Source organism: Lissotriton helveticus, chromosome 9 (genome assembly GCF_964261635.1).
Source record: "Lissotriton helveticus chromosome 9, aLisHel1.1, whole genome shotgun sequence".
NCBI lineage: Eukaryota > Metazoa > Chordata > Amphibia > Caudata > Salamandridae > Lissotriton > Lissotriton helveticus.
Genome location: NC_136070.1, coordinates 1,082,564,129 through 1,082,581,051, shown reverse-complemented (window position 1 = coordinate 1,082,581,051; position 16,923 = coordinate 1,082,564,129). Strand labels below are relative to the sequence as shown.

The 16,923-nt window shown below is 40.8% G+C and overlaps 1 protein-coding gene across 1 annotated transcript in view; it reads right to left on the bottom strand.

Moving 5' to 3' along the window:
• Positions 1-436: 436 nt before the first annotated feature.
• TAFA4 (TAFA chemokine like family member 4) overlaps positions 437-16,923 on the bottom strand; it is a 415,549-nt gene continuing 399,062 nt past the window's right edge. Inside the window, exons 4-5 of the mRNA XM_078662378.1 lie at positions 834-962; positions 437-555 (exon numbers count right to left, since the gene is read on the bottom strand). Coding sequence (XP_078518504.1) covers positions 437-555; positions 834-962 — 248 coding nt within the window. The remainder of the gene's footprint in view (positions 556-833; positions 963-16,923) is intronic.

Sequence of the window (16,923 nt, the reverse complement as noted above, 5' to 3'; positions counted from 1 at the left end):
TTCCACGCCAAGATATTCTGAGCTTTATCCCTCATGACTGTGTAATAGGCCTCCCAGAGCACTGTTGCTGAGTTTACAGTCCCCTTGTTTTCTGCAAAATAAAGCTTTGAGTCAACCCTAGTCATCTTACCCACTGGAGCAACAATGTATTCAATTCTGAAAACGACCCTGTGCATCCCGGAGAAATAAGAGTAAACCCTGGCTCTCAGATTTTGGCTCTGCCACTGGTTGTAGAGACCCAGCGAGTCCACAAAGCATGCCAGGGGAGTGGTCTTCGAGGGTGCCAGCACCACTCCGGATTGGTCTAAGCTGTGGGCCATTATGTCATTAAAATCGCCACCCAATATGTGGAAGGCATGGTCAGACTCCAGAATTATGGTTGCTATCTGCTCCAGATCCGACACGAGGGGGGGAACACATAGAAGTTGACTCCACTTTAATATTCGTGATATGCTTTTCTTAGAGCATTGTTGTCAAAGGCATTGGAGTTCAGTTCAGGAGGGTTGAAGGACCCAACTGTAGTATCGAAGTTCTTGCTGTCTTGATAGTCATTCTCTTATGGTGTACAGTCAGTTATGTGTTCAGTTTTTCATGAAAATGCAATAATGTAGTTAGAGAGACATTGATCACTATACAAACAAACTAATAAATACAATCTACCTTTTATTTTATTTTGACCCCAAGGCTTGTTCTGAATAACACATATATTACAGTGCCTTTGTGTCGCTCTAACTCATTACTCTCTTGGTGGTACACTTCTGGTAGGCTGACAAAGTTGCTACATTTCATACACTAAATTAATTAAATGAACGCTGGGATCTGCTCTTTTGTACTTGCCTTGGTTGTCTTGACCTTATTACCACTGCTGCATGACCATCCTGAATGATCTGGTAGCACTTTGCACTCCTCACCTTCCATACAAGGATTCATTTGACACCACCACTTCTGTACAACAATGGAGGCTGAAAAGAAGAAACACAACTAAATAATTGCTCCTTTTGTAGTGATACCTCTCGGTATCAATGAAAAAAAAAACACTTGAACTGCTGAAATGGTGTAGTATATTGAGGTATTAACTGAACAAATACCTAGCTTTTTTTCAGCAACTGGCTTGTTGCTTTTATAAGCTATACATGTCATTTATAAGTGTATAGACCAAAAGTAGCAACACTGCAGGACCTTAACATAAGCACAGCATGCCTGGTTTACTAACATTTCCACATATTTAATTATCCTTGTTTGTTACCCAGGGAAGTATTTATATTGCAGAAAAGGCGCTATTATTCAGTGAAGGTATGCCTTTAAGCAGACAAAACATCTTTATAATTTGCATTTCAACAGTTTATTCAAACAGTAAAGAACCATTTAGCAGATTTTAATTGATCACTTATGTAACAGTTCCATAAAAAATGTACAAAGACTTCGTTTAGCATGTTCATATTTTAACAGGTTTCCATAAGATGTGACTCATATAGAAAAGGGTACATCACTAGGATATTCTGAATTTCAGTTTTATAGTCTAGGCAACAGCAAAGAGACAAAGGGCCTAATTACAGTTTGGTTTGGACTGCAACCGACGGTTGTGTTGTGAACTGCATCTACTACAGCGGTCCGACCAATGAATTACGATGCATGTGGTCAGAGGCTGCAGTCGGAGAGACTGACCGACGCTTTCCGACGGGCTCATAGAGCTGTCAGTCGGTCGGAAACTCCTCATAGTCCCTTAGGAATGGTGCTTCTGCAGTCGGGAATATGATGCCAGTTTCTGACAGCCTTTCTATGTAGGCCTTTCCGACATGGAAAGGCTGTCAGAAAGTGACATTGGGGACCCGAGCAGGGCCCCCTTCCTCCCTGGCCCCGAGGTGCCTGCCACACGGTGCTGGGATCTTCACAAACTCCCATTTCTCAATGGGAGCTTGTGCTGTGAGCGGTTTCTGCCTGTCACACAAGCTCCCATTGAGAACAGGGAGTTTGGATCGTAATTCGATGTGCGGAACCGCCGAACTACGGTCGGGTGGTTCCGCCACGACAATGGTGTCAGTCGGAGGCAACTCTGACCGACATCGTAATCAGGCCCTATGTGTGTAACATTTTGCAATCAGGCAACAGGTTGCCAGAATCTTCAAAAATTGTGATGACATTACTTGGCCACTGGTTATTCTAGGCTGATAGAATTAAGTCATGAGTTGTTACTCGTAGAGTAAAGGAGATGTTGTGCATTGTGTGAGTATAGTTTACTGAGACTTCTTCTTGCACAGCTGAACAAGACATGTGTCTTCCTTTATGTTCTGCGAGGAGTTGCAGCTAAGAAAAAAGACTGCGTAGTATTATTCTGTAGTTTCTTAAGTACATTCTTCAGCTGTATCATCAAGGTTGGTGAGAAGGGTTCCACAGTCAGATTCTTTGGTCGCCACATGATCAGAGCGTTAACTGAGAAGCTTTGAACTGTCTGTGCAACCCATTTCTAAATATAGGTTATAGTCTTGCCTGTCGGTGCTAAAGCATTTGAATTTCATTCAGTCTTCTACCGGGACCTGCCAATGAATGGTTTTAAAGGCAGATGTGATGTGGTCCCATTTTTTCAGCTGAACGCCAATCTTACTGCTTGATTTTGTACCAAGTCTTAATTTCTGCCAATGTTTGCTGATGCTCAGAAGCAACTCCAACATTTATTTACGACAATATATATCACATGGTTGCACTCCTGTTTATTTTTGAGCTGGGCGCAGTAGTAGCTTGTTTGACAATTCAATATACTGAAAAGAAAATTATAAAATTAGCACTTCCAGACCATTCCTACAGCCCAGGGAGACCTGGAATAGGCTACAATGACACACTCATGTATGTATATTTGGCAGTAGTTGATACTGGCTTTGGCATTCAGAAGCGGTGGCAGGCGCAGTGGGTGATGCCAGACTTTCAACCCTGGTCCCATGCTTATGTAATACAAAACAACAAATAAATATAGACGAAATCGCTTCTATATTTTCAGAAGGACATGTCCAGCCGGACAGAGGTCTTCCAGGTTTACTTAATAAACACAATTCTTCAGAGAATAATTGTCAAGAATACCTTCCACAATGCCCCTGTGTGGTACACAAGCCTGTGCCCAGCACTAACGGGGTGAACACAGGTGAAGAAAATAGGAAAGGTTCAAGGCAAAACAAACGTTTTTCTGTTATCATATAAATTCACATCTGGGAAGAATGTTACACTGCATGACCATTGGTCATTACCACCTGTGAGGGGTCATTTTAGATGTGGTTCATGCGTAGTTTGTGATTACACAATAGAGGGAAAAGAGTTTGTGTATAGGGATGTAAAAAATGATTTATGCACCTTTACTAATTGTAACAGCTGTAATCTTGTATACGCGATTTTATGCCCTTGCGATTGCATCTATGTTGGACAGACAAAACAAAAGATCAAATTACGGATTTCCCAGCACCGCAGCCGCATTCGGTGCAAAACCCCTAACGCTCCCTTGGTTGAACACTTTTTGGACAAGGGACACACTGAGAATGATATCCGCTGGACTGTCATCGCACAGATTATTGTACCACCCAGAGGTGGTGACCTGAGCCGGTTGCTCAACAAAGAGGAATTAAAGTGGATACTGAAGACCGATAGCCTGAATTCCGGGCTGAACCTGCAAGAGGACTGGACGTCATTAATCTGAATTGACCTTTTTTCCCCTCTTCACGCTGTTCAAAAACGAGTGTTCAATTGTGATTGCTTCCTGAAATCCATATTTCCTGAAATAATCCCCTCTTCATGCTGTTCAGAAACGAATGTTCAATTGTTATTGTTTCCTGAAATGACTCCATATTTCTGAAATGATTCCATATTTTATTGTCACTCTGCATGGTATTCACATAAGGTTTCACCTCAATATGGCCCTTGGAACTTAGTCCTTCCTTTATTTTTATGCCCTTAACTCCCGTGCACTGCTCCAATCACAGCGCACCCTATCCCTTTTTCACTTCCTGTTTCCAGGACACGAGCACGCCAGGGATACACTTCATGACCGAAGCTCTCGGTAAGTTTACCTCCGCGACTTAGTTGGTACTCCGGCTTGAGTCTGCTGTTCCGTTTTTAAATAGACTTTATTTCCTCTCAGGCTTGCCCTGGCGTCGGCCATTTACGATCGTGTAAACCGGCAATACCTGTTGCTCTATTGTGGTAAGATTGCTTTTATTGTTTCCTCCCGCCCGCCGGGCTGTTCCAAACCACTGCCCTACTCTACTATGCGTCCTCCGTTTTACAGGGTGACTGGTCCGGGCATCTTGAAAGTAATTACTATCTGTGCCCACACGCGCTCTGCCTCGGTAAGCAGTGCGGGGCGCCCATTATCCTGAAATAGCCTCACTTGTCGGCGAGTGCTAATTACACAATATTACCACGATTTAGTTCACTGGCACTGCGGTCAACATTCTTTTGTAATCACTAATGCCCTATAGGCACATTATAGCAACTGTGAACGCATGCTATAAACTTGTGATTTATGTCACTGCCTCAACAACCAGGTTACGACTATTATCACTCCCTGACGAATCAGCATGTGCACTGCGCACAAAGAGTCACCTCACTTATTCTTGTATGTATTCTGCTTCTAAAGTATATTTTTATTTCCTTCTCATAGGCAAAATTGAGGTTTAATGTAAAGGCAAAGTATTTAATTGTCCTGATGATGGTTTCTATGATTTCTTGTTGAAACCGAAACGCCGTCGACTTGCTTATGCACCCGATACAAATCCGATTGCTTGATTTTATGTAATGGTGCAGCTTGATATTTTCTGTACAAATTTATATGATAACAGAAAAACGTTTGTTTTGCCTTGAACCTTTCCTATTTTCTTCACCTGTGTTCACCCCGTTAGTGCTGGGCACAGGCTTGTGTACCACACAGGGGCATTGTGGAAGGTATTCTTGACAATTATTCTCTGAAGAATTGTGTTTATTAAGTAAACCTGGAAGACCTCTGTCCGGCTGGACATGTCCTTCTGAAAATATAGAAGCGATTTCGTCTATATTTATTTGTTGTTTTGTATTACATAAGCATGGGACCACTGTTGTTTCCATAAAACTGTTCCCCGAGGTCCCTGTTTGACTTGATTGGGGTCCCTTGTTGTTTAAAAGAGACTTTCAACCCTGGCACTTATATTTTTACAAATTATATGCTGTTTTATTTCAACTATTATCCATCAATAAGCTTCTGAAATAGGTGTATGTAGGTCACATTGCAATAACCCAAGCTTGCCATCATTAACTCTTCAGGGGAATGATAGTAGTATGATCAGCCCATTAAGTGCAACATTTGTCTGAGAACTTAATGAAGGACAATAATAAAAAATCTACTATATTACCAACATTTTGAGCTACTGTGGCACAAAGAGCTGGCAGTCATAAGATAGATCTCCTTCTGTTATGCCTTCCAGTTAATAATATAATTTAGTTTTGAATTCCATTGAAGTGTAGGAATTGTTGGCACTTCTAGTAGAATATGTGGTCCAAATAAATTGTCATTTAGTCAGTATCCCAGCTCTTCCCCGTAGAGGAATCTGCATTATATCCACACATATAGTAAGAGGTAGTGTTGAATTAGTAGTGTGATTGGACACACATTTATGTTGAAGATTAATGCTGCTAGGGATAAGCCCTGGGTGATCTCATATGATAACTTTCTGCAACTGCACTCAGTGTACATTTGTGTAATGAACTGGTTAGATTGACAATGACTTATCTATTCTAATATTGCTTTAATAATATGATATGACCCACCGCACCATTTGTAACTCACAGTTCAAAATCGAAGTAACAATATAAAAGACTTTGAATTTGTAGCAGCAAGATGCAGTGCTGGTGTGCAGTTATTTGCCACAACAGTCACCCCAGAGACCAGGGTATGACAAAACATTTTTGACAAATGTCTCGGCTTGGCACTGTTGTCTCCATGTACGCTTGTAAAAAAAGGTTGCGAGTGCCCCTGGTGGAACTGGGGAACCCGAAATCTAAGAAAAGGAAGCAGCCTGAGGCAGCAAACCAAAGAACTGAGAGTGAGCAAGCCACTCATAAAATATTCACTGCTTCCTGAAGGAGCGTCCCATTATCCCCCACAAGGGAAGAAGAATTTACACATTCACCTCAATTAAGTGCTACACGAAAGGCAGGGCACCACCAATGGTTTGAGTGTTTGGGGGGCTGCCTGGAGTGCATAAACCACATCTGCCCCAATGCTACAGCTACATCGGTAACTGGCAGGTAAGCACTGGCTAAGCCTGCACCTGAGACAAGAGGCTGGCCTCTGATCAGCCGCGGCCCATGCAGGTAAGAGCGGTGGGGCCGGGTGTGGGGGGATTTCGACGGAGGATTAGGGAAAAATAATTATTTATGTAATTTTCCCTCATGGTCGTCTGTCGGATCCCCCCCGACCTGGCCTCACCACTCTTATCTGCATGGGCCGACACTGCCACTGATGAGGGCGCACTTTCGACTTTTGCGGACAGGTGCAAGATATTGAACTGAGGTGCACTTTCACAAGTCAGAGTAGTTCATGCAATCTGCACCTGTGCCTCTTTGATGCCTAGGTCTTAGTGATTGTAGATATATTATCCTAACTTTAATGGGAAGAAAGGACGTTGAAGAGGGGTGTGGGGCCATACTGTTAAACGCAACTTAGATTACAACCTTGAATTATGTTTTCATCGTATTGTGTATTATTTAGCTCTACTGGGAGGCTACAGTACTTTTTTTTACATAAAAGGTAAGCACTGAATTGGACAATACACTTATAGTGTCTGTTTGTTGACTGTTGAGTTTGGAGCTCTTGTCTTCCACACTGCCTAACTGAGAAGTCTTGGACTGGGACTGCTCGCTTTCTTCTTCCTGAGAGAAAAGTGTGGCCAGGGTTGCACTAGGTCCACTTTGCAGATCCATAGTAGGACTAACCCTAGGAGTGGGGTGGCAAAGAACCTCACCCTCACAGTTGTCTGTCCTGTGCCTCTCACCCCTAATGGGCTCAGACATGATTTAATAAGTCCCTTTGTTAAGCAATTGTATAACCATTTTCACAATAGGAAATGCTTGGAGAGGGGTGTATGAAGGTCCTCAAAGTCACAGATTTTCTGATGTTCACAAATTCTCAAAGTAGAGCCCCTCTCGATCTGAACACTTTCCACTTCTCGTGTGGAGTTTAAACCACTGTGTAATTGTACACAGTTGCGGCCCATAGCGTTGTGGTTTATCCTATTCAGACAGACTCTATAGTGAATAAGGACCCAGTATCTCTGTTACCTGTGCTATTGGAATAAACAAAGTAAGGAATTACTGACATTCTTCAATTATTAATAGTCCCAAAATGTTTGAGTTAATGTAGTTGGATGTTATCATCTATGGGTTATATTATTACATCTTTGCATTAGTGCAAAAAAGAACAAAGCATATCAATGTGAAAACCTTTTTGCTCCCTGCATATAAAATTGAGAAATGCATATTATATAAAGAGATTTATGACCTGGCAGAAATTGACGAAGTGGCTGATAAAGATTATATTGCAAAAGTATATGACGTTTGATGCTTATAAATAATTTCACTAGTGTAAAAGTTTTAAAAAGAAATTCCTGGTTCATGTAGATGATCTTTGCTAAATAAAAAATGAGATAGGCTAGTTTTGCTTTAAGTTTACACTTTCTTATTAAGAAATTGAATACATTTGTTTTGCCTCAAATACAGTCCGATTAGGCCTACCTTTCACATTTGAAAAGTAGAAAAGATTGAATTTTTCTATTCTTATCATGTAAAGACATCAATATTTATTTTTAATTAATCCGGTTTGCTTCATTCTGCAACTAGGCAAGCTCTAAAAATGGAGCAAAAACTATTAGCTCTATTTGTTCACCAAAGGTTTACAGATGGCCCCTGACTCCATCAGCAGTCTGTAAAAAGCATGAATATCTGTTTTCACTTAAAACAAAAGTTGGTGACACTACAAAGAGGGCATCAAAAGTCGCCACATAGACTGCATTGTTTCTATGTAATAGACAGAATGTTTATCATCCGGTGCAATGCATCATTACCCTGAGAAGGAGCGGAAGAATCTGTACATGGTAATTAACACAACTTAATTAGAGTCTTGTAAATAAAGACCGACTGGCACACAAAGCGAGTGTGAACTTGTGAAAAACGACCTGGGCACATCACTGATGAATGCAAAGGAAGATATGATGAGACATGAACAAGAAAGGACAGAGCAGAAATCCAGATATATGATGACAAACTGTAATGTGTTCAAAGCCACTGCAGAAGAGCAGGGAAATAAATTGGAATAATGTGACCAAGCAACAAGAAGAAGAGGAGAAACCAATTGGAGAGAGAAGATAGATGAAGGAAAGCATGACTGCAAGGGTGCATGGAGGAATACAATGAGCCGTGGAAATTGCGAATAAGATATATGAGAGCATCAGGCTAGGATGGCACGATCTTGGTCACAGATAATGCGAAATGGGGTGAGATGAAGATGGGAAAGTACCTATCATAAGGTGGAACGATGCATTTCCAGATTAAACATGAAGTAAGAGAACTACGCTTTAAAAAGTGATAATCATTTTGCAGACATAATAATAATACTATGTCATATTTCTAGAGTGTAGAAGGGCACTTTACACACTATAAAGGAAATTGAATCATACATCAGACAATTGCACAATACCAAAATGTTCTGTTATGATTTACTCCTGCCTCTTCAACGCTTAACAGATTAGGTTGTGGGAAGATGCTGAGACAAGCGTCTTTCCCTACACAATCAGCATGCCATGATAGCCAGGTATTTGAAAATCAGGTAGTCGAAATAAAGACTAAGGCTTAATAAGTCACAGGGGGACCTAGCACTAGGTGCTATGCTGTTGGGGAAAAACAGGTGTGCTGCATCCAATAGTGCAGCAAGTGCAGTTGCACAAGGATCCAGACGTGAGAGGAGCCGCTGCCCTCCAATGTTGTTTTTTATAACCAAGCCAGTATGCATTGTTCTTGCTTGAACAAGGACCCACAGAGTCCTTTTTACGCCACTGGAAAAAACAGTTTGGCGATCCCTCAATGGGGTAGGGAGAGCACTCCAGCTATACATGACAATGGGTCTTGTTTCTGTTACTTCATGTCATAGATTGAGGGGGGTTCCCCAAAACACTCCCCTGTCTCCACGATTCAGTCACATATGTTGCTGCTGGCGTCAATGTGTACACATCTTTTAAATGGTGCATTCTTTGAGTTTTCATTGTGTTTTAAAATACCTGCCATTCTGTTCAGCTTGCCCCTGGCATGGCTGTGTGATAACAAGCAAACATAAGATGTTGTGATAGTTTGCACTGTATACTCTGGTGCCTTCTACCCCATAAGTGGACCCGTGGCGACAGGGTAGGACCAACTTCTCCGTGAGTAATGGAACATGTGCTGGCACAAGTGGAATAAGCAATAAGTCCTGGGCATCAGTGTGAGCACAACAGAGCACCTTGTGAGCAATACCCCTTTCCCAATTACAAGCTAAGTACCCCAACATGATGTTTTATCAGTCCAGGAAACAGATTTAAATATTTCGCCACACCCCTCCCAAAAGGGCCAAAATCATAGGGAATGTGTTAAAAGCTCTGTTTACTTAAAGGAAACCCCTCTCTAAGGGTGATCTGCAGTCCCATCAAGGAGCACTTATGGGGCCCTTGTGAGGAGGATGAAGTCCACTCAAGACTAAAAGACAGTGGCTTTGGATCTCACCCACTCACCTATGGACATAGATGAACGTATAAGACGCAATGGATTTGGAGCATTCAAGTGTTTTGGATAGTATGAGCATGTTATCATCTGCTTAACTGCATTATTGCCCTTCATTGGCTTACTTAGATATCCTTCTCTCACTAAGCCTAGCTGTGGGCGCAGTGACAAACCAAGTGATATGAGAGGAGTCTTATGTGTGGGTTGGTAAACATCATTTGCCCCAGAACCGGAACACCACATGTCATTACAAGGCAGTTGTTACAATGACCACATTGTTACAACGCATGCCATTACTCCGTAAGTCGGAACAACAACTTGGTCCAGGGGTCAGAAGGTGTCGGATTCAAAATCCAACACCTTCCCTACTGTTGTACAGACTAGAGTAAATTATACAATTCCAACATCCAACGCCCCCCCCAGAGCAAGTCGTTGTTCCGACTTGTGGAGTAATGGCATGAGTTGTTACAACACAGTCGTTGTAAAGGCATGCGTAAAAAAACTGCAGGAAAATGAGGCGTATCCGTGTGGTTCACTGCAGGCCTGTGGGGTCACAGCAAGAGAATGAGCCCTCTTGCCCCCTTCTCACGGAACCAAACTGGAGGACAATCTACTAGTGATGTCTAAAGCTAAGACATCTAGACTTGTGCCAAGAACACTCCTGTGACTGATGAAAGCGCACCTATCAATTACAAACGCTAATGGTAAAGACTCAGGCCCAGATGTATCAAAATTACCGATTCGCTATTATAGGCTCTCAAAATACAATGTATGTAGGTTTCAGCAAATATTTTGCGATTCCTACGCATTCCTTAATTGCTTCTCGCAAATTGCGACTCACAATTAAGGAATGGCTTCCCATTAATTTCTATGGGCCTAGAGGCCCATAGGAATGAATGGGAATTGCATACGCAATTTGCGAGTACCCAATAGGTACTCACAAATTGTGCATGCAATTACAAGGGTGCAAGGGGGCCAAAAGGCCAAATGATGCACCCCTGAAATATGCATTTGTGCACATGTGACGCGCATACATGCCCTAAGAAAATTACCACCAACTAGAAGTTGGTGGTAACTTGCGATTTCTTAATGTAAATTCGCAATCTGCGATAGCTACATGAATTGCATTTAGGGAATCACAAATTGTGATTCCCTAACTGCATTCATAATTTATGTAATCGCAAAGAATTGCGATTACCTATATTGCGAATTCAAAATGTTTGATACATTGGAAAACGCATTTTTTCTGTGAATCGGCCCCTTTTCAATCGCAAAAAGCGTTGATATATCTGGCCCTCAGTGGGCAACACAACCACAGGGTCGTTGAGTTGAATGGCGTCATGCATGCTTTCTTTCCATTTCCTCGGTCTCAGGGTGCCCGCATTGTGCATGACTATTTTAATCTCGGGAATCAGAAATACAGTAAACAAACCACTCAAACATGTTGCACACCAGTCACTTGGGTGCGCCATTCCCAGTCATGATCTTCCAAATTGGGTTCACCTTTCAGGATGCAGATCACATGCTTTTCTTGATGCATCACTCATTCTGGAGCTCTTCTTAACCTGAGTCATTCTCTGAAAACATTCTAGCATAGACAGATTTCACACTCTGCCATACACCCATTCAGCCAATCACCAGCTCACATAAGGCCCAGCCAATTCATACCTAACAATCTACTTCCCTTTCCTGTAGAACACCTGTTAGATATTCCACAACCAACTGTGTGGTTTCCAGGGTTTTAACCTACAGAGATCAACAAGAGAATGACCCAGTTTGCATGTAGCATCCTACTAATGATATATAGTCCTAATCACGGCATTTACCTAACCTCTATGCAGGGAACCACGAGCGAGGAACGGATATTTATTGTTGCTCACGTATCTTAAAAGTTGAAACAGGGCTACCTAAGTAAAAGAAAAATCAGCCGCTTGTAAAATTATCAAATCAAAAAATTCCTTTGTTTCTAAAAACTGGAACAAGATACATTTCGGCGACTCATTGTTTACTCAATAGTGTACAGCAAATAACAAAATAATTCAACTGCAAGTTGAAATGACAGAGTGGAAGGCAAGCCCTGTAGAAAAAAAAAGGGAAGCCATTTCAATGACGGATTTGTGAGCTTGATTTCTAAACCGTAATGTTATGTCTTCTTTTCTGAGATTCAACCAAGCTGGGTGATCAAAGTAGCCTGTTTGATGAAACACATTTCAACATTATTTATAGTTACTTGAGTTTGAATGTAATCACTTATAAAGTATGCCCACAGAAATATTTTCCTTTACTGTACTATCTGTGGCAAAATTTACCGAGGTGGTTTTCTGCCCTTTGTATGCACTGTTTTGTCAGACATGCAGGTGTTGTAGTTGATACATTTTGTTCACTGTAGGGAACCAAATTGTTAAACCATAAGAGAAAGAGGCCTCAGTTTTGATGCGAGCTGAGAGTGAGACTTCAAAAAAATTAAAAAACCTAACTCCTAATAAGTAAATAGGTTTCTGTGAGCAATCCAGAGCTTACCCCTTGGTTGCCTGGCACAACCACAATTTGATTCTTAGACAGAATTACATGTGTGACATTAACAACAAGGATACGACAACATTATAGTGAAGAAATTAATCAAATTTACCCATCAATTTAACTAAAAAGAACAAAACCCAGGAATCAAAATGAACGTAAAATTAGGTACATTAAAGGGCAATCCTTATAAGTAAAATTGAACTAAACAGCGATTCTGCCTCTTAAAGACAGTCGCTTACATGCGTCAACTTTTTTTTTTAAGTGGTTGATAGAAGAAATGTCCAGATCTTGAGCTCAGAGTTCTCATAAAAATTTAAAAAATGATAACTTCACAGTACATTTGTACCATCAAAGGGGAATTCACAAGCATGTTTTACCATGACTGGGGCGTAATTACACAATGTGGCAATGGCGTGATTTCGGGAATTTTGTGTAACAAGCATGATGTGAAATTTCTTGAAATAATGTGCATTATGAGAGCGTAATTTTAATCTTACTGACAGCTACCTAAAAGTGGGGCAATATTACTTTGTTGGTCATATTGTAGGGTGAATCAACGAGTTGATAGTGTTTTACTACTTCAGTATTGGGAACAAAACCAGGAGCAATAGCTGGAACTATTATATTTTAATGTCAGATGCAAACTTGTCGTTAGTGGAGTATTTCACCATTATTGTAGGTTGCTGCATATTGTGTCAAATGGCCTGATTACAACGAACATAGCATCCCTGAGATCATAGCTTTTAGTAATACAATGTATAATTAGTGTTTATCATTGCATGTTCAAAGTCAAATGTGATTTTTACTGGTGAAACAGTTTTTACATTATTGATGTAATACATTTGGTGCAGATGAAAATTTTCTTGTATTTAAAAGGGCATAAACTGAGAGGATGCTGTTTTTTAGATATTAATTGTTGAAAGTAAGTCAGGCTTGACTAGAAGAACAGATGACGTCATTTTAAAATACTTGGGTTTGTCGTTATTGCCTCTAGGGACAGTTTACAAGCCATAAATATTTTCCCTATTGTTTATGGAGCTCTGTTGTTGTTTATGAGCTCAAAAGTAGTTTCGATAGACTAAAACCCACCTAGTAGAAGCTGATCAGATGGCTTAGAACGTTCACTCCATTGGAAGCTGTGAACTGAGAAATAGGAGTTGTGATGTGTAAAATTACAATTCAGCAAAGGATAACAGGGTGGTTCCATGACATCAAATGCATTCCCCTGTACATTGGTCAATATAATATTAGAAATAATATAGTCAGAGACTTTTTACAGTTAAAACAAGAAACTGTGAAAGGCATGATGTCGGACATAGGTATTGCAAAAGTTGGTCTGGCATCAGCAGAGAAATGTTCATTTCACAAGGCACATAAAAAACTGTAGAGCAGTAAATGGTACTAAGTATAGACCAAAATCTGACAAAATATTAAATCTTAATGATAATCAATGCTTAATTTGGCAAGCAGTGCAAGCAGTGAGAACTGGCACTCACTTTGTGACGACTGGGACTTATTTGCCATTATCAGACATTTACACAGACCAAGATAGAGAGAAATGCAGGAAAGGGAGAAAGAATAAGGAGACAAAGTGAGGAAAACGGTGACACAGGTAGGAAATAGGGATGACCACTAAAGTATAGGAGTGAGACACAACGACAAAAAGTCCAGGACCGGCTTTAGGGTGGTGCGACTGGTGCAGCCGCACCTGGCTCTGAGCTCAGGAGGCGTTGTGTTTAAAAATAACTTATGGATTTAAAAGCACTTGCTCCAAAAATATCAAGATGCATGTGGAAGAGAGGCTGTGGACGGATTAGGGGCACTGTTGGAGGGAGGTACTGAGGGAATCCGTGGAATCCGCCAGCCACTGCATGATTAATAAAGAGAGGATAACAATTGTTGCCTTTGGAAGGAAAATAGTAACACGGTTTACATGGTGTCTGGATAAAAACAAGCTGCAGTGTCACCGTGTATAAGTACATAGGTCTTTGGTTCGAGGAATGGGGCAAAGTTGCATCGTGACACCCCAAGCTCTAAGCGATTAGTGTTTTTTAAGTATAAAAGTATTTTTGTATTCGTTTTTTGGGATACAAAAAGAATAGAGGGGAGATGAGAGGGTGTTTAGCGTTAAACTCCTCGATTATACAATGGAACAAAAAGCTAACCGGCCCACAATTCAGCTGAATTCTTTACATAATGTCAGTTAACTTTGTGCCACCTTTAAATCATGGTTCATTTGCTTTTAAGGGCACATTAGCTTGTCGCAAAACCTAGTGGAATGTCGTCAGTGTTCATTTTGGTTTGGGCTATCCGATAGCACAGTTCAGGCACAAATTAATTTAGAATTTAATTTGCACAGGCAGGATCTAATACACAAGGCAATATTTGTCAACGCCTGCTTGAAGTTTAGAAGTGCTCCTCCGGGCAAGTTAAAAAAGTTAACTTTGCAGAAATTGTTTCATCCTATCAAGCCGCTTGCCAATTCCTGTAACAATATTTGGTTCAAGCAGTCTGTAATTTACAGCTTGACACGATTTTGTATGCACAGTTGCCTCCAGCACAAGTTACAATGTTATAATGAAACAAGCCAAACTTATTTCTTTTAATGAGGACTGTGAGCTGGTGTAGAATTTAAAATACGCGTGGGTAACAAAAACTTCTTATGAATGCAAACAAAGCAAGTAGAACTTAGGTCTTCCACTGTCTTTGAAACAGGAATGAAGCCCACTACACTTTGCTTCTGTCTGTGTGTAAAGTTAAGCTTTAAGTCTGGTTGGCAGGCACGGCGTTGACAGAAAATAGGCCCCAGCACCAAAATAAAAGTGACCCCCATTAGTGAATTAGATAGTTAAAAAACGGGCCAGGTTTGCAAAATGGGCAGTTCTGAACTTGCAAAGACACGCTGTATAAATATTTTGCAAGGTATGGAAGACTGCATGGATCTGAGCTTGCTGCAGGCAATGTTTGTTTTAATATCAAGGAAATCAACAATGAAACTGACACCCAAACTGAGCTGTCAGAGCAGCTTGTCAGGCACTACCTGATTGCTCTTTGGGCCAATCCGGCCCTGCTGGTTGGAAAGGGGTGGAGGGAAAGACATTCTGTTGAATATGCTCTTCTCCGGAGGAACCGCTATTTCAGTGATACTCAAAGCACGGACCGGGGGGCTCTGGCGGCCCTCCTGACCTTTGCATGCGGCCCACTGCTGAACGACCGCACTGGGTTGCTGTTTACTTAAGAGAACACTAACTTTCAAAAAAGATGTTAAATAAACGGGCAAGCGTTTATTTATAAGATAACTGAAGGTAACGAAAAGAAGCAAAAAAAGGTATCCAGAACCACTTAACTTTAGGAACATATGACTTTTTGAGACATCATGCAACAAACATGTAGAAAAATGTCAAAATCTCTTCAAAATTCTAAATGTTTATTCACTAACATGCAGAAGTGTTTCACCTTTAGTATATCTGATAATATCAGTGCATTGAGAAGTATATTTTAAAAGTAATAGTTTTCAAAAAAGAATGCAGAGACTTTCATGCCTCCTTCCACCAGACAATAGTGAACTAAGGCAAGTCAGTAATCTCGTTGAACCTTCTGGATGGCCTGGGTTGTTATTATACATGGGAAACATTATAGTTTATGAAAACAAACTCAATAGAAGGTTTTATACAGAGCATATCCTGAACACATATATTTAAAGGTGGTCTTACATGTGAAATGAAGAAAAGGGATGCAAAGTGATATAATACAATTGACTAGGACAGCATACTTTGGTCAAGTGAGAAAGCCAGGATTGTTCATAGGTTTTTTGCTTTCATATTGTGCAATTCTTTTTCATTCCAATTAAATAATGAAGTTACCTTCTTTTTATTTGCACTTGACTTCCCAAGGTATTGATAGCAAGTAGAGAAGGCTGCTAGGGAGATAGCGATTCAGATACTGAATAACACAGTATTGTCAAATCTATGATTCGTCTAGAGACTGGGGGATTAATTTTGAGGGCAGCATGTCCTCAAAATAATTCCATGACTCACTGACCACACCAGGTACAATCTTCACTTCCTCATTTTCCACCTTACCCCATACTCCGCTGTCATCAGTGCGGCCTTCGGGCACACTACAAACCATATTTTGTGGCCCCTGGGAAAATGTTTGTGAGTACCCATGCTCTAGTTCATATTGTTGCATTTATCACGGTTTACTCAGCCTTTATAGGAAAATATTGAAACCAATTATGATTCAATAAGGCCTTAGAATATATAAGCAGGCAATCACAGCATGATGCTGTAGTAAATGCACTGTATGATTGTATAATCTGGTGCTCTTATCTCGAGCCCGTTTTATTACACTTTTCTTCAGAGTATTGAGAGCGATACTTTTTAGGCCTTTTAGGGCTGTGAGAATACACTAACCAGCTTTGGTTGATCTTTTTAGGAGCTGTACATTTTTGGCTTTAGTAAATTTGCTCGATTGACCTTGTGATTATTTTAGAATTTTCTTTTCTTTCAATTAAGTCTTTGGAAATCACAGACAGCCCACATGAAACTCCTGCAGCGCGAGCACGCTGGGAGGAAGAATTGGGCTCCCCCTTAAGTGATGACCAGTGGATATTCTGCTGTCAACAAACTGGAAAACTATCAG